Source organism: Rhipicephalus microplus, chromosome 5 (genome assembly GCF_043290135.1).
Source record: "Rhipicephalus microplus isolate Deutch F79 chromosome 5, USDA_Rmic, whole genome shotgun sequence".
Lineage (NCBI taxonomy): Eukaryota > Metazoa > Arthropoda > Arachnida > Ixodida > Ixodidae > Rhipicephalus > Rhipicephalus microplus.
This window is the reverse complement of record NC_134704.1, coordinates 54,008,086-54,025,831: the sequence shown is the minus strand read 5'-3', so window position 1 is coordinate 54,025,831 and position 17,746 is coordinate 54,008,086. Positions and strand designations below refer to the sequence as shown.

The 17,746-nt window shown below is 44.5% G+C and overlaps 2 protein-coding genes across 2 annotated transcripts in view; one reads left to right on the top strand and one right to left on the bottom strand.

Moving 5' to 3' along the window:
• The window catches only part of Cul5 (cullin 5), a 35,379-nt gene extending 29,068 nt beyond the window's left edge, over window positions 1-6,311 (bottom strand). The window contains exons 1-5 of the mRNA XM_037425484.2: window positions 6,206-6,311; window positions 5,348-5,457; window positions 3,460-3,559; window positions 2,234-2,443; window positions 290-528 (exon numbers count right to left, since the gene is read on the bottom strand). Of these exons, the coding sequence (XP_037281381.2) occupies window positions 290-528; window positions 2,234-2,443; window positions 3,460-3,559; window positions 5,348-5,457; window positions 6,206-6,223 (677 nt within the window). The 5' untranslated portion in view covers window positions 6,224-6,311. The remainder of the gene's footprint in view (window positions 1-289; window positions 529-2,233; window positions 2,444-3,459; window positions 3,560-5,347; window positions 5,458-6,205) is intronic.
• Window positions 6,312-6,395: 84 nt separating this feature from the next.
• LOC119174538 (PEST proteolytic signal-containing nuclear protein) lies at window positions 6,396-10,054 on the top strand. The gene is made up of 5 exons (XM_037425487.2): window positions 6,396-6,550; window positions 6,955-7,181; window positions 9,317-9,394; window positions 9,469-9,521; window positions 9,590-10,054. Exons 1-5 carry the CDS (start codon window positions 6,496-6,498, stop codon window positions 9,705-9,707), a joined length of 531 nt encoding a protein of 176 aa, XP_037281384.2. The 5' UTR covers window positions 6,396-6,495; the 3' UTR covers window positions 9,708-10,054.
• The last annotated feature ends 7,692 nt before the right edge of the window (window positions 10,055-17,746 follow it).

Genomic DNA, 17,746 nt, shown 5'->3' with positions numbered 1-17,746 from the left:
TACTAAGGCATTATTTACGCTGCTTCTCATAGTATATTAGAATTGCACACTTTATCTCCCACATGTAAACCAAACCTTTGCAATAAAGTGCCTCCTTGTGGTAACACGTTTTGCACAGCAACGACGTCAACAAGTCATATAAATGTTTGTACAGGTTTTACAAAAGGGCATTAATGCTCCTAATGTAGGCGTTGCACCGAAAATGTTGCAGTGAAAAGATTCCACCTAAGTGGTTGCAGAACTTGTTGGTCATCACAGTGAAAAGTGAAAGCCGTATGGCTCGCCGTACTTCATGTAGTTCTGGACTCCATTCTCCTCAAGGTACTGGGGTGCTTGCGCCCGGTAGAATTGCCGAGTCGCTTCGATGTAGGCCCGCTCGAAGTTTTCTCTATAGATCTGCAGCTTGTCTTCCGGGTTGGAGCAGAGGTTCACGTACGACTCCCGCACGCCAACGACCAACTGAGAGTCGATTGTCTCGCCCATCCTCTCCGCATGCACCAGCTTCATTGCACTTGCTTGCAGACGGCCCTAGAACGCAGAGGTTAACTACCTTCAGAAAAATAGTGAATGAAGCCAGATATTGGTATACACAGTAGACTAAGCAAAAGGAACTAGAAAAATATATTCGATTAAACAGAAGTTTTGTTTACTGAAAGATGAACAGCGGTACATAATACAAGTACTAAACCGATCATATAAGAGATAGTTGTGTCATTTAAGCAGCAATTCTGGTTAACAGATTTCCATTTACTGAGAGTCCACTGCACTCTAATAACACTTGCAACTTTTGAAGAGTGATTCCCTCACCCAGAATGACATGAGACAGATTGGCAGCAATTGTGAGCTCATCTGTATATATTTGTTTTCTTTACTACATGGCACTCGCTACCAAGCTACCAAGAATGTCACATCACGCTGATAGTACACACGTTGCTTGGGGCCGAGGAACACCAGGCATGCAGCATTAAAGCAAGGATATTAAGAATATTGTCTTAAACTTTAAGTGCCAAGACCATGGTATGATTATAGGGCACACCATAGAGGAGAACTACAAATCAATTTTGACCATCTGAGGTTCTTCAACGCGCACCAAATCTAAGCACACTGGTATTCTTGCATATTTTCACCATCTAAATGTATCCTTGTAAATTAATTCAGTCTGTTAACTCCTATTTTGTAAGCAACACAGGGGAGCTTATAAGTCTTAGACGGAATGGCAAAAATAAGACCCCTCAAAAAAATTACTATGTGCATAAATGTGTTAAATGGGCTCTGCAACACTCTTCCAAATAGCCATGGAGTGAATTCAGAAAAAGGACTTATCGCCGCATGAATTGACCACTGTGAAAATTCATCAAATCCGTCTAGTACGAGTGGAGTTACAAAGATTTTTCGCAAGCAGGGAGGCATAGCACGAGAGAAGAAGGTACGTCACATGCGCTTCATGACCTTGAGTACTTTTTCTTTCTCTTTTCTTTTTTTCAAAGAAACGGCTGTTCAGTGCATACGTGCGAACACGCGGAGACATCATGCCCTATCGGGGTGGCCTCAATCCATGCTCAAATCAGCCAATGGCATCATACTTGGGCCTGTGACACACTGATTTTTTAGTGTGTAGCATCATTTGTCAAGAGAAGAAAAAGCGATTTTTAACTGACTGAGATTTATTGTCAATTCCAGGCCGCATACTACGCTATAATATTTTGCTGGCATTTCTCGATGCCTCAACTATTGATTGGCCCCATTTTTTTACTACGCTCAAAAATCATTGCAAGGCTCCTTTGAATACAATTCCAGGAAAATTCTTGGCTCTAGTTCCTTTCAAGAGAGTTAAAACTGCAGTTGATTGATTGATTTGAGAGGTTTAACGTCCCAAAACCACCATATAATTATGAGAGACGCCGTAGTGGGGGGCTCCGGAAATTTCGACCACCTGGAGTTCTTTAACGTGCACCCAAATCTGAGTACACGGGCCTACACCATTTCCGCCTCCATCGGAAATGCAGCCGCCACATCGAGGATTTAATCCCGCGAACTGCGGGTCAGCAGCCGAGTACCTTAGCCACTAGACCACCGTGGCGGGGCTTAAAACTACAGTAAAAGTTTTATTCCACGCCGCCCTAGAAACGAAACATGCAGCTTGCAAGCTCTTTTCTTTGTTTGTTTGTCTCATTACAATGTACCACCCATAAGCCCACCCACTCTTTGCAAATGGTGCTTGGACTCTGCTCACCTTTATGGTCGAGAAGATGCTCTGGTTCCAGGTGTCGAGCATGAGCTTACGAACGAGGCCCTCCTCGGTCTTTTTCAGGCTTTTGCCAGCCAGCACCGTCTCCAGCTGCCCAAAGGGCATGGGCAGGTAGCTGCACTGCACAAAGAACTTTCGCCACTCCTTGATGTACGCATTTAGCAGGGCTTGGTCCTCCTGGTGTTCCAGCACACGCTGCAAAGATACCACAGGAAGACAGGTGCATCAAAGCACTAAGCAAAACCAGGTGATAAACAAAACCAATTTGGGGGCTTCACAAGCCAGATGAAAAGGCGAGTTGTGCTGGGTGACAATGAATTTAATTAAAACCTTCTGGGTTTCTTCAAATTACACGTTCACTGAAGGAGATGGGAGTCTCTATTTGGCATTTTTTGCCACAATGAAATCTGGCTGCTGTGGCCAGGAAATGAACCACTTACACAGGGATCACTCTATGTGCATTGGAGCTGAAAGTACCTACATCACATGTTATTATAAAGTGATAACCCTTGGTACCCGTATTAAAGTGAAAGGCAGGAGAGCCAGGTACCATTGTTTATATTACTAAAACAGCATTCAAGGTGCAGCTTTCATTGCTCTGTTAGCACATAAATTCGTAAAAAAATTGTGGATGTGAGCTCAGTAAATAAAAACTGCATCACCAAAGACTTACTAGACGTCATAAAGACCAGCCAAAACAAAGGTCAGTGCTCTGGTTTCTCTCGTTTATGAAAATTTCCACTGCATTGTATAAGAAGCCATACTTTAATAAAAGGACGCATTACTTTAATAAAGGGACACATTACAGATGAGCCAAATATTGCCATAGGAATTTCCGAAAAGCATTCGCTTGCAAAACAATGAACATGATTTAAACCAATTCACATTTTAGACAAGCTGAAATTTTCATATACACTGACACTCCCATGATGTTGTGTTGCCCATCAGGGAACTCCCAAACATGGTGGCATTGGAATATTTGTGCGAGGGCCCGTAATCAGCACATCTCTCTGTCGTGTGCCTTTTTTTTTTTTTTTGTAAGTCAGCATGCAAAGGGGTTCACCTCAAAGTATGGCACAGATGATTGTGAGCTAATGACAAAGAGCTACCACAATAAATGTGGAAAACGATCATCAGGAAATATGGGTCTATATTTTCTTGCAGATTTATTCGATAGAAACAGCCAAAAAAGTTCCGAGGCTAGCACTGACCCTTTGTGCAACACTGATAAATTCAAGGATGTCCTCCTGAAGAGCAGCGTAGACCTTTGAAGGCCCACGCTCATCCCATAGGCACACTGCGTGGATGTCCCTGTAAATAAATATGTCAATGTTTAATCAGTGCTCCATTAGTCAAATTAAGAAAAAGATGATCAAGCACCCAAAATGTTAATAAAATTGTAAAATGCGCAGCAGAGGGCAGGAGCCATGAAAGACATACATGTACGTCATCCGCTAACAGAAACAAGACGGTAATACGTACACATTTTGTGTTTGCCTGTATGTATTAAATGCGTACTTCCTTTTCTTTTTACACTGCTCTTCCTTGGCATGTGCTGCCACACTGCAGAAAGTTGCTTTACTACGGCGGTGCTCCAGCCAGCTAGTTCAGGCTTCATTCTTTGGCCGATTCCCGCTTGTGCCCACAAAACTGGTGGCTTTACGATTTAGAATCTTTCAAAAGGTGACCAATTTGTTACTCTCCCGCCTATTGATCCCCGGGATGCAATTATGCCTGTTCCCATGCAGGCGCTGACACAAATGATGCCGCTGCCATTGTGTTTGTTGTCTCGTGGACTCATAAAAACCACTTCCATCTCATTGCTGATATGACGAATGATTATTACAAGTTTCCCACCTGTTTTTGCTATCCGGACGCACTCATAACTACAGGTTAAGTGTGCTCACCCACGACCCACGTAGCTCGCTTGTGCTATGGGAATGCACATAGACTTTTCTGCCACAAGCGAGTTCAGTGGCGATTCCTCCGAATTGCCACTCGACTGTCGAGCGAAAGTACATTGCATACTTTTCTTGTTCATTTCTAAAGGGGTGTCGACACAATAGTTAATTACTTACAGGCTTCTTATTACTAACCAGTCTCAGTCCTGTTTTGCAGGATTTCCGAAAATGACAAGCCACCGGGTGCAACTACTACTGCAACTTAGCATGTGGAACGCTCAACCAAGTCAGCACACAAAACTGTGACACTTCTGCATGGTCCCCATCAAGAAGTCCTTCCGAACAGGAAACGGAAAAGCAGTGCCACCAAACACAAAACTTTCACTGCATGCACCGTGGCCGCGAACTCGCGAGCAGCCGCCGAAAAGAAATCTGCTGGTGAAAATGCGGAAAAACAGAAATGGTGATTATGACATCATTATAACTTGTTGTACCAGCTGAAGTGTGGTGACATCAGAGAAGCAGGCAGCCTACCGTCGAGTCACTTTTAAGGGTATCAATGCCGCGAGGTATGGCGTATAGCGCTGGATCATGCACGTGAACTTCAAGATTCATATTAAATTCTTTCCAAGCCTCATTTCTGTGTGATATTTTGAGAGATCAGATGTCTTCAGCAGTCTTATTGCTTTTCCAAAGGCGGTTTCAGAAGGCAATGAGAAGAGACATCTTTTGGGCATTCACATTGGAATGACTACACAATGAAAGTGCACAAGGCAATAGTAATGAGGCAGCAAATTCAATAAACAGAAGGAGCAAGATCAGATTACAAAGGTCATGAAGGAACAGATCAATGAAATATATTTGCATAGTAAAAACACACATTCATAAAAATAAAAGTGGTCGAAAAAGTCAACATGATTTGTTATTCTCGTATATTTTTACAGCAATTCACATATTTCGTAACACAGCTTCCTGTGGCAATGCATTTGTGCATTATATGCTGTTTGGCTCTTACACTTCAAAGACTTCATACACTTCAGATGTATGCGTGGTTAACAATATAATTTTGTTTCAGTTAACCAAAAGACTGATAGTACCAGAAAATTTTTTGTAGTGTTCTGCACCGAACTCAAACGAGAGTTTTAGAGAAAAATGGGTCATTCAGATCGTTCAAACAATATCTCGAATGGGCACTCACCAGAACAATCCTTGCCATTCGTCTCTCGTGATGGGATCTTGGTGAAGCAGCTTCAATATCGTCGGCCGCATTTTGGGCCATCGCTCGTCAAACTGCAGCTGGGGTTTTTCCTGCATGAGTTTCTTCCAAGTCATGACGGCGCTCGCCAAGTTTCATTCGTTTATTGCAATGCGCGAGTTGAGGGTACTTGATTTCTCTTTGCACAGTTTTAGGAAGCTGCGTAAGCTTAACGAAAAACCAGCTTGTGGCACGTCGATGCAGAGTGAATCTGTGTTGTCAAGTAACTAAAGGCATCGCGGGCTCTGTACAGCCTACGATGCGCATAGCATCCAAACCGTGCAGACTTATCCTCGAAGTTCAGTGCGCGACGTAGATTCAAGGTTCAACGGCACAAAACGAACTGCGCCATAGCGCCAAGAATAGAAACTATCGCAACGGACAATTCTGAGATTACTGCGAACCTAAAGCGGCGCTCTTGCATCAGAGCGAAACGCGCGATTTCTTGGTGTCATTCGACCATAAGGCCATCAAACATCTACCAAACTACGCTGAGCGGGTTGAAATGAATGCGACTGTTCGACCACAAGCAGACATCCCAAACAAAAAATTTTTTTCAATTGTATGGGCAGCCGTCAAACTAAAAAAAGTTTGTTCACAACTATCAACTGCCGTTTCATTTACTTGCCATTTCAACCTAATGCGACCGGCCTTACGGACACTTAATTCGCAGTGCCGAAGCGAGTCAGTTTAGCGGCTAGCTCGGCCGGTGCATGAACTACACGATGATCAGCAACAAGCGCGACATTTGCGAAGCAAAACGGAGAAGGCCTTGGGATGAACGCAGCTAGAAAATCTTACCTTTATTGCCGCCGCCATGCTAGCTGCAAGCACGACTGCAGCGCCGCCGCGAATTAATTTGCATCTTGCGTAAACTTTTCCTCAAATAGTAGACAAAACGCAACGTTCGTGAATGTGTTTCTCAGTAAAGTTGCCACCGTAAGAAAATGCTTGAAGCGTGTATCTTGAGTAAACAATCAGAAAAATACTAACCACTTTTACATAAATACGAAACAGTTTGTTTTGGCCGTTTCCTCGTATTCTGGCAGTGTAGCGGTCCTGTCGTCTAATAACAACAATCCACGCGCAAAATGGCGAGCTCTACTGGAAGAAGTCGCTGGGACGATAAAGGAAGTGCTAGTCTAGGTAATTTGGTGCACGTTCGTTTCTCACTTGTACAATTTTAAATTTCTGACTCATGCGAATAGCTGGGTTCGATGCATTTGCCGATCTTGCGGCTTGTGCGCTAATGCTAGTTGCAAACCTTAGGACTACAACTTCGGGTGGTCTCGTTTTCCCGCAGAACCGATCTTTCCGTAGTGGAATGCTTGGTAGTAGTTGAGAGAATCCTGTAGGGTAGCGTGATAAGCAGCGTGTTATCTTGCCTTCTTTCGCTTTAGAGACTGCGTAGGAGCATTGCACGATAGGCTGACGTAGCACGGCTATCGGGAGCGCGGTGGTGTTTTGTTGTTGATTGGCGTGTCACTTGCCGGCATTTGATTAATCAAGCCGTTGCTTTAAACCTGCCAGTGTGTTTGCCGTTGACCTAGGCGGTGGCACTACTGCGGTAGCGTCAGGCCGCCATGGTGACGATCAGGAGTCGACGAGCCCCGCCGACGCGGAGAAGCGAAAGCACGACGACGGAGAAGGCGCGACCGACGATTCCCCCAAGAAGCCGAAGCTTACCATGGGGTTCTCCCGGACTTTCAGCAGCGCCAAGGCAACCGAGGAGAAAAAGCCCGGACCAGCGCCGATCTTGATCAAGTTCGGCGGACCGGTAAATAGCATTGATGGGTTCTGAGCGCGTGGCGTATTGCTGGTGTTTCCCGCAACAAGACGGCTTCGTAGATAGTGGAAGCAAGGTTTTAATTTACTCTGCAAGCACGCAGGCTTGCAGCTGCGAATGTGTCTTTAGTCTCGTCACGAGCGTCTACTTGTAATTGGTTTAGCAAAAAAAAAACTGAAGTCTGAGTATTGTGAAAGAATTATAAGCATAATAGGTGTTGGGTGGTTATTTGTCCCATTGTCATACGGATATGATGTCGTAAGCTGGTTAACTTCAAGTGTGTTTCTATTTTTGCACGACGTCACGCCAGGTTCAAAGCCTTGACGTTTGTTGACATTCATGTCTAAAAGATTAATTGGCCATGTTGAACCCCCACACACAAAGCACACCAGGAAAAGGTGTGCCACAAGGATCCGTCCTTGGGCCCCTTATGTTCTTAATTTATATTAATGATTCGCCTTCAACAGTTTCAGCTAACATCAGAATGTTTGCAGACGACTGCGTCATCTATTCAACTATAAATAACTCTTGACCAACATGCTTTACAGACTGATCTTAACCACGTAATAGACTGTTGCCAGCAATGGCTAAAGACTCTAAATCCTAGTAAATGTTAATCTATCTTTCTCTCGATGTTCTGCTCCCCTTTCTTTTCCGTATTCAATTTCTGGTGTTCGCATCGAGGCCGTTAACTCATTTAAATATTTGGGGGTGACCTTATGCAATGACGTATCTTGGCGCACTCATATTACAAATATTGAGCATCTGCCAATAAAACACTGGAATTCCTGAAACACAACTCTTATCATGCCCCCACGCACCTAAAACTACTAGCCTTCAAATCGCTCATCAGACCGAAACTGGAGTACGCATCCAATCCTACCTCACATCTGCCCTGGAAGCAGTCCAAAACTGTGCTGCCAGATTCATTCATTCCACTTATCATTACCGAGCTAGCGTATCATTATTGAAAGTGGAATCCGGTTTGTCTGATCTCTGTCTTCGTCGTCATATTGCCACGCTATCTTTATTCCACAAATTTTATTACAGTGATCTCTGTCATCCACCTTACATCGTTCACCTTAGGCGCATACTTCATCGCCGCGGACATGAACTGCACGTGTCACGCCCACGTGCTCGCACCCTCACATTTTCCTCTTCATTTTTCCCCCGAACAGCAACAGATTGGAATGGTTTTTTCCACACCATTGCAGCCATTACTAATCCGCCAAACTTGTTAGACAATGCAGCAAACTTTCTTATTGAGGGAATTCACAAGGACACACTGTATACCCACCCCTTATGTAATACCCCCTTGAGGGGTCATTAAGGAAATAAAGTGGTGTGATGTGATTAGAGGGCCTAGTTAATCTTTATCATTGTATTGCAATGACTTTTGTTGTTTGGGGATGATAGGTACTCTGTATATATATATATATATATATATATATATATATATATATATATATATATATATATATATATATATATTATATATTATATATCGGTGCAGACTGCCAACAGCAGTTTTTTTTTGTCATAAAAGTCGAACATTTATGCAGTCGTCACTGAGTGCATAACAGCTGAATGTGTTTACGAATTTTGCTTATTGTATCATGACTTTTCGTTGAGCAAGGTTGCGTAGCACTTACTGAAGCAGGATTGGCCATGCTTGAGGAAACGAAAGGCTTCGGAAATCTTGCATCTCAGTTCTTGCTTACTTCTTTAAAAGATCATGAGTCTGTCAAAATCTGGGGTGGGCTCCATGAGTGCAGGCAGCTTGATGAGATGTTTCCTTTATCTTTTTTTATTTTTTTCACCACACTATTCACTATTCATAAGTATGTTCGATTTCGTTACGGTAAACTTTCCGCTTTATTGCTAAAAAATACCAAGTTTCTTGAATGTGTCTTGCCATTGTGTGGTTGGTGATGATCATAGACTTTCACTGGGAACAATCATTCAAGTTATTCAGTCGGTAAGGCCTTTTTGTTGTTGTTTTTTAGCATCTCGTTTTCTTTAGTCTGACCCATGTTTCTCATGCCCTAGTAATGTATAAACCTGCCCGAACTAGGCTGCTATTGACTGCTTACATGTTTCTTCTTTTTCACTGGGCATATCCAAAGAAATCCAAAGAGCAGAAGACAACCGTGAAGAAGAGCTCTAGCTTATCTGTCGCCGAGGCCTTCAACCAGAGCAGTGATGTGAGTTATCTTTTACTTTCCTCGCTGAAGTTTGTTTGAACACAGTGACCGAACGGTTACGCTGCCCACTGCAGGAAGAAGAGGAGATGCCACCCGAGGCGAAAATGCGCATGCGAAACATCGGCAGGTAACGGGGCAGACCTGTTAGATGATGAGAGGAAGGGGGCTGACAGTTTTTTTTTTGGTCACATGCAGGGACACTCCTACATCTGCTGGACCCAACTCGTTTGGCAAGACTCGCAAGGGCTTTTGCGATATCAAGAAAGTTTTCGAGCGAGACCTGAAATCCAAAATGAATGAAGTAGCCGACTGAGAGCAGCTTTTTTTTTATACGTGCTTGACAAGTGAGCTAAAAACTAAGGAATGCATTGCTGGCTCGCATTTGTTTTTGTTTTGTTTTGTTTTTTTCAGGCTGATTGGCATTGTCTGCGTCATTGTTTGATCGTCATACTTTTGCTTTGTATAGGTGGTACACGGGGAGAAAATTCATAAAAATTGTATTGGAAAGTTAGGACCAAAAAAAAAAATAAAACAAGGCTCTCATGATAACGTCCCATTATTCAAGATATTGTAGCAGCATTTACCCTAGATGGCACTGCAATATATCTTTTGTTACTTTCTGCTTTTGGTCTGTAAATAAACATGTCAAAACCTCCTAAACTTCTTTTCTGGCTACATTTTGAATTCGACCAGTCATGAAAGAGGCATATGGGAGCTAGTTTGAGACTAACAGCCAGGTAAGATGTGTGAAGCGTGCATTATAAATAAATGGAACATAAATGTATGGAGGCCTTTATGCTTTATTGCCTAAGTACTTCTCTATTCGCACTTTGCTCACTCCAGTATATCGAGCCAGTCATCTCGTTAGTGTGGAACCTTTTATTGCAGCAGAGCTATTACATTCAAGTTTTGCCATATGTCCATAGAAAAGTATCATCATGATTCATCACGTGTTCGTTCACCACCCAGGCATCTTGTACAGATAGTGAACGAGAAAAGCTGAAACCTCGTGCGATTATGGTTTAGAAAAAAACATATTTGGGTGAGTTTGTAATAGTTCTGCTTGCATGGTGCACGCCTATTTTGCTCGATACTGGGGTCACATTTGTCTGGCAAGGGTTGGCACAGGCTTTGGTAAGAATGCCCAGCATTGACTTGGCTTCACTGGAACAGTATGAAAGCCTGTGGTCCTATTGTTGCCCAAGGACAATGGCAGAGCTTAGAAAGCAATACTTTAGCAAACTGAGGCAGCAATGAACTGCAGAGCCTCACAGCCATGACCCCACCAATTTAGGTCAATTTTCTTGGGTGTAGCATATACCCTCATACGAGATACATGTATTGAGAACTAAAATTACGAGCAAGAAACAAGATTCGAAAAAAAGGAACACTTGCACAGAATTATACAGGGAAGTGTAATGAGAAATATTTTGAGAAAAATTGCTTTTTGGAGATGGCATTGCCGCAAAGTGAGGTGAACCAACACCGATCCACTTTTCTCACTACTCCAAGGTACATGTGCCCTTCCTATAGCGGTAAAGTCATGAAATGCCTTTCAATCTCAAAGGCTTTCGTTCTGGTGATATCGGTTGACCCAGCCCAATACGTCAGAGGGGAGCACAGTAAAATGAAAAAAATTGGCAGCATATCCACGGAGTGAATGATGGAGAGTGGGGCGAAGCATTCGTCCGTCCATTCGTTCTTGCTTCCATCCGTCCATGCGTACGTCTGTGTGACCGTCCATGCGTACGTCCGTCCCTGCGTTCGTCCATGCAGCCGCCCCTGCGTTAGTTCATGCGTCCATCCATGCATCTGTCTATGTGTCCGTTCGTCCATCTATTCAACACTCCAAGTACCACCATCTCGCATCTTTTCACCATATATTCCCCATATAGAAGCACCGCCATCCAGCGGACATTCCAAGGACTAAACGTGAGGTGGCACACGCACACTTTCTTACGGCTTGCTCTTCGGGTCTACTTCCCACCTTTAACCACCTCGAGTTCATGGTATATACTAGTTCACTGTATTCATGGCACTGCGGCTCAACGCTTGCTAAACCTTTCTAAAGCTAAGGAGGTTACACCCAGCGAATATAACGTAGCAACCCTTTCTTGTCAGATAGTGCTCAATGTACATGCCAATGGCTGCTAATGGGGATCGCAGTGTGCGCGTTAACTAAAAGCCGAATGCTCCTGTCTCTCATTCCCCATTAGCAGCCATTGGCATGTACAATGAGCACTATTTTTATTGTTCAACAACGCACAGAAGAAATCTCTCACCGGCACCACCTTGGAGGTCAAAATGTTATACTTGTTACACACTACAATGGCTACAAGGGACAAACGAGTGCCGCTGTAAGGAGCTTCGCCCCTAAAAAGCTATTTGCTCTTCAACAGTGTGCTCAAAATGATCTGGCAGGTTGGTTGTGGCATTCTGCTGGACCACAAGTTGTCTGTGATACTTCGCTTACCATCGTTTCTGGTTAAACATAAATCGTGTATTGCATGTGGACTTCCTACACCCTGTTTTGCCTCTGAAGCGCCAACTGGCACTTTAGAGTGCCACTTATTCAAGAATCGCTTCGTAACCCTGTGCAACACCGCTGAACGTTAACACTGCAGTGTCTGCTTGGTAGAGAATGTTGCCACTCGTGTTGTGGCATTCTTGCAATCTTTTATTAGCCAATTGGCAAAGCTGGTAATGCAGATATCTTCTTTTACCCATGCCACGCCGCGCTCCAAACTAGCGATGCAAAACTATTGGTACAATGGCTATCCATAGTACTGTTGGTATTTTTAAACCATTAATAGCATAAGGAAATCGGTAGTGCCATCAGTAGTATTACTGCCAATAATACTATCGATAGTGCTGTGAATAATTGGGCTGTTGTAGACTAGAAATATTGCCAAATATTTGCAATAGCCGCAGTGAGTATGCTAAAATACGTCAGTCAACAAGTTCATTCATAGTCAAGAAATCAGTTGCACGTTACAACTAATAAACCTAGTTCGTAATATTCTTTTTTATTTTGAAATAACAAAATGTAGAATAAATTTAAAGAGATACTGAACAAAATTCTTGCCACCAAGATTTTTAACCAAATTCAATATAGATAAACATGATAATAGATAATTAACCAAAATAGATAAACATGATAGTAACTACTGGATAATAATGAATACAATGTGTTTTTCACGAAATGCTGTGCCTAGTGGCTACACCATAAGCTAGAGGGAGGGACGTTTGGAAACATCGCTCATGCCTGAAATGGGCAAGCCAACAATGCCGGCAGTCGCCGGGGCATCGCTCGATCCGCTATCAGCTCCCGCTATAGATATGGTTCCCTGAACCACGAAGAACAGCACCATTAGAGAACAATGTGTTTGGCCAGGGTAATGCATCGGTGCTTTTGTGGAAAAGAGAAAGTGGGATTGAAGGAGAGGTAGAAAAAAGGAAAAGGAGAATATAAGATGTGCACCTTGCATGTGCCTTGGCTGCTGCTGCATACCGGAGCTATAATGTCCTGAGCACCACCACCAGTCAATCGCTCCACCCGGTACGCCCCTACATTCCGGCCCTCCTCAGCCTTCCGGAGTTTGTAAACTCCAACGGGCTGCTCTATCACCGCTAACCATCGACCTTAATCAGGCCCTTCACGTTGCTCCTCCTGTTCCACCGTATACCATGCACTTGAGGAACCGAAGGGTTGACGCCGTTGATTTCACTCTATTGATAATGCTACTGGTAGTTATTTTAACCACTGATAGTTCTCAAGTACCACTTGAAACACAAAGGCAAAAAGTGTGTCCTAAAGTTGTGGCACAATCTAAAATGAAGGGGAAAATAACGAAAAAAAAATGGACTGGCGTTTGCGCGACACATCGCAATAATTTAGCCATATTATGAGCCCTTACGGGCTCCAGCAGCAATAGCCGCGTAGTATTTAATCCAGGCAAGAACTGTAAAAGAACTTCCTAAATTGTGTCTGCAGAGCTGGCAATCATTCTTTGCCTCCATCAGGAGCACTTGCTTTCAACCCTTCAACTATCCTTTGTTGTCCACGAATTTGTAACAAAGCTAGAATAATTTGTACGGAATTCTCTAAAGAAAAGCTTTTTTTTTTTACAGCGAAAGCTGTAACGCAATCACAATAAGGGCTGTAGTCTTTTGGTGCCGTAGATATCTTCCGCTGCCGCTCGTAACCACTGTCACGCGATTAAAAAAAAAATGCCGCCATATCCACGAAGTGAATGATGATGAGCGGGCGAAGCTCTGGAGGAAAACCTGGTAAACCATGAATCTTCCGTACATTTTGCCTACTCGATTTTATTACAATGCTCCCCCTAGCGTACGTCGCCGCACTAAATCGAACGATTGCCTTCCACCAATGACACGTGCCATATGTGACATCTTTCCTATTTTATAACATCTCGCATCTTTCATCATCAACTACCAGTACCGCCGTCTAGTTTATAACATCTTGCATCTTTTCATCATCAGCTACAAGTCCCGCCATCTAGTGAGCACTGAAAGAACTAAACGAGAGGTGGCTACATGCAGGAGACGGTGCCGCCATCTAGTGAACACTGCAAGAACTAAACAAGAGGAGGCGACATACAGGAGATGGTACCGCCATCTAGTGGACACTGCAAGAACTAAACTAGAGGTGGCTACATACAGGCTACAGGGGACGCACAGCCCACGCCCTAAGGAGATTCGCCCTTAAAAAAACGCAGCATACCCATGAAGTGAATGATGATAAGTGGGGCGAAGCTTTGAAGTGTTTTATCGGCAAACCGTGAATCTTTTGCTGGCCACGTCCGTCCGCCTGCCTGTATGTATGTATGTTTGTCTGTATGTCTGTCGGTCCGCCCGTCTAGTAAACACCCCAAGTATCGCGATCTCGCATCATTTCTTCATATATTCATTATATACAAGTACCGCCATCCAGCGGACATTCCAAGGATTAAAACAAGAGGTGGCTACTATACATACAAAAGACGCACGACCCACGCCTTAAGGAGCTTTACCCCTAAACAAGCTCTAAATAAAAAATAATACTCAGGGTTTAACGAGGTTCAGACCGGAGTCCTCTCCGTGGCAGCCCAGTGTTCTATCACTGAGCTACACCAGCGCTTGAAATTACGTTGCAAATGGACCTTATGAAGGTTTCTAGGGTAACGAATTACATTAACATGTGTAATAAAGCATTTTAGAACAGTAAAGTACAGCCAGGTGTCACACAATGCAAATTGCATGCTGAGTGGGTCGTTAAATGCTGCAAGGTTCAATGTTGCAAAAGGCATGAACATAGTGCACGTAATGCCTAACAGGTGTGAAGTGGATACCACGCTACTCCGAAGAAGTATGAATAATGACATAGTCGATGAACAGATCCGTGAACTTTATTAGATCCTTCGAAACATGCTTTAGCACGTTGCGGGCTGCTCTCACGTCGGAGCAGAAAGACCAAGTTTCTCTGTTGCGTCGCGGGACCATTGGACTGCCCATAACTATTGCTCAAGTCCGGAGCTTGTAATAGCATCCTCCCATTTGGACAGCGTTATGACTTCACCACACCGTAGTGTGGGGCACCGCCAGAGCGCGTGTTTCAAGTTAGCTATATAAGTTAGAAGTGTCCTTCGTGTCCTTCTTGTCTCTGTGTCATCGTTTTGTTCTCGCGTTTTGTTCTAAGCTTATATAGCTAACTATCGTTAGCTATATAAGCTTAGAAGAAACATGTATTAGTTGGCTGTATTTCCAGATATATCTTGTGCAATAGCGCGTGGTTAGGGTGCACCCTGACCTGAACAAGCCCGGGTGTCAGAGCCTGAGGTCTGCTTAGTTTTCTGTGTGATGGAGGGTATTGTCTCTGCGCCAGGTAAAAATGTCGTGCCAGTTCGTTATATGAAACAGAGGAATCCCAGTTCTCCGAGATGTCAGTGCTGTGTCCGCCCGCACTCCCTCCTCGATAGCTAGGCAGTTTACTAGTCCTTGCGTAGCTAGGTGGGCTGACTCATTAAGATGGGGCAGGGCTCTCTCAATGCCTCCCATGTGAACTGGGAACCAAATGAGTGTGTGGAGTGGATGCTTCATGTAATTTGTCGCTTAGTGGATACCATGCAAGTGTGCTTGTTGTAGCTGCCCCAAGAGTGTTGATAAAAAGGCTTTCTACGGAGACATGGTTTTTAGGGAGCTTTAGTGCTGGGTACCCAAGCGGCTAGCGTACGCAGGACGTTGGGGCGGCGGTATTGCGCATGCGCGAAGCCCCAAACAGATGCGTCGCAAGATGGCTAGGGCGATGCGTCTGTGCGCCCATAAGCAACGCTGCCACCACTGGCCTCCTAGCGGAGATAAGCTGCCCCGGCGCACATGCTGGCGCATCATGTTACCTTCACGGCGAGCAAAGCCGAGGCTGGCCAGAGCCACCACTTTGACATTTAAGTTTTAAGCGCAAATATTATAGTGGCTAGCCACTATACAAATAGCATGACACAAAGGCGCGAAATCTCGGACGGCATGGATCGGCCGCCTTGTAAGGTCCACCTTCGCAAGAACTCACAGTATCCACACTGCGGACACTCTAGCCGTCGAGTTAAAATAAGCCAAAGTGCGAGCACTTTAGCGATTACACGGTTTCAGCCAGATTACCAAAGCTAGAATGGCCTGGAACATAGAAACTAAATATAAGCCAGCCCCGACCAGCTGAATAGGTGGCGCCATCTAGCGCGGCTATATTGAAACAGGCAACCACAACATTGTTATTGCAGAAACATTGTGAATTGTACATATGATGCAAAAACTGCGCAGCGACAATGTTACAAATGAGTAACGTTTTTATTTGTTTGCATCTCAAAAACATTACGCGTAAGCTAACAAGTTCATGACTGTGGTTGCACAAAGTGTCACGAGATGTCGACACTGTCGTTATATTAACCATGTATTTTTCATTTTTTTGCGTATACCAGGGTACTGTACACAATGAAAAAAGTGTCCTGATCACTATGTATGTTTAATTTTACATTTTCAATCATAAAAATAATTAAATAATACTTACGCGACAAGACGCTATGGTGCTGCGAGCACGTGTGACCTTCGGCTTGCGTTTGCGTGCGTGCCACCGTGGCGCCAACTATTCTGGTTGGGTATGGGTTGGGCACGCAACGCCGCGCGCTCCCAAGCCCGCATCGCCCCAAGAGAATGCGTCATCATCATCATCATCAGCCTGACTACGTCCACTGCAGGACAAAGGCCTCTCCCATGTTCCGCCAGTTAACCCGGTGTATGCATGTGGGAGGTAGTGGCCAGATACTGCACCAGGGTGGCCAATCCTTCTCTGGTGAGCGAGTGCATTACTGGCAGTGGTTACCGGTGAGGCCGCACCCCAAGCCTCTTAATGCAGTTCCATCACCACGCGGATTTTTTTTTTCCGGTTGCGTACCCAAGAGAATGCGTACCCAGCACTAAAACTCTCTTTTGTTTTTTGTTGTTTAATAAACATCTCTCAACTTTGCCGGCTTCCGCTGAACAGATTTCTAATATTCAGTGTCCCTTCAAAAGTTGTCGATTGATTCACCATTGTGCGGCATTTTGTTAGGTGGTGGAGAGCAAGACAGGACCAAAGAACTCTGGAAGTCTGATACTTGTCCTTCTGTAGTGCTTTGTGTTGCACAACCTCAACACAACTGAAAATAAACTGGGCCCAGTCATAATCCTTCTTACTCAGTAATTAGTTAGCCTGCTGTTTAGCTCCACTGAAAGAGTGAGTGCTCATAAAGGTGTTGGCTTCTGACTGGAATCCCCAACCAATTTTTCATCAGCTTGAACCTTTCTTCAAGAGTGAACCATATGAAGTATGCTTGTTGAAAGTACATTCATTTTGCATTCCTTAAGGACTCCCTGTAATGTGATTGTGCACGTTTGAAAAGTGCGCCACGCCATCAGCCTGTACCAAAGAGGACGATGAAGATGACACTCGGTTGCGGCACGTGTTGGCGTCAACATTTTGGGCCAATAAGGTGCCTCCACGGAGATTTAGGAGGGCCGCGGGAGAAGAACAGTGAAGCCAGGTAGACGTGGCCGAGTCGGGACCGAGTGAAGAAGGTGGCCAGGGCGCGGGAGTGGCGGCCAGCAAAGCTCCTCCATCAAGGTCCCAGCGGGATCCAACCTGGGCACAGAGCTTCTTCAGGTCGCCCGACGTGGGCCAGGCTGGTTCTGGTCTTCTGGCGTTGGCCAAGAAACATCTCTAGCTTCGTGTGTAAGCTGCGGCTGCCGAACGCCGAAATGTCACTGACTTCGACCACCCCGACGCTTCCTTCCATGTCAGTTAACCACGTGAGCGTCTCAAGC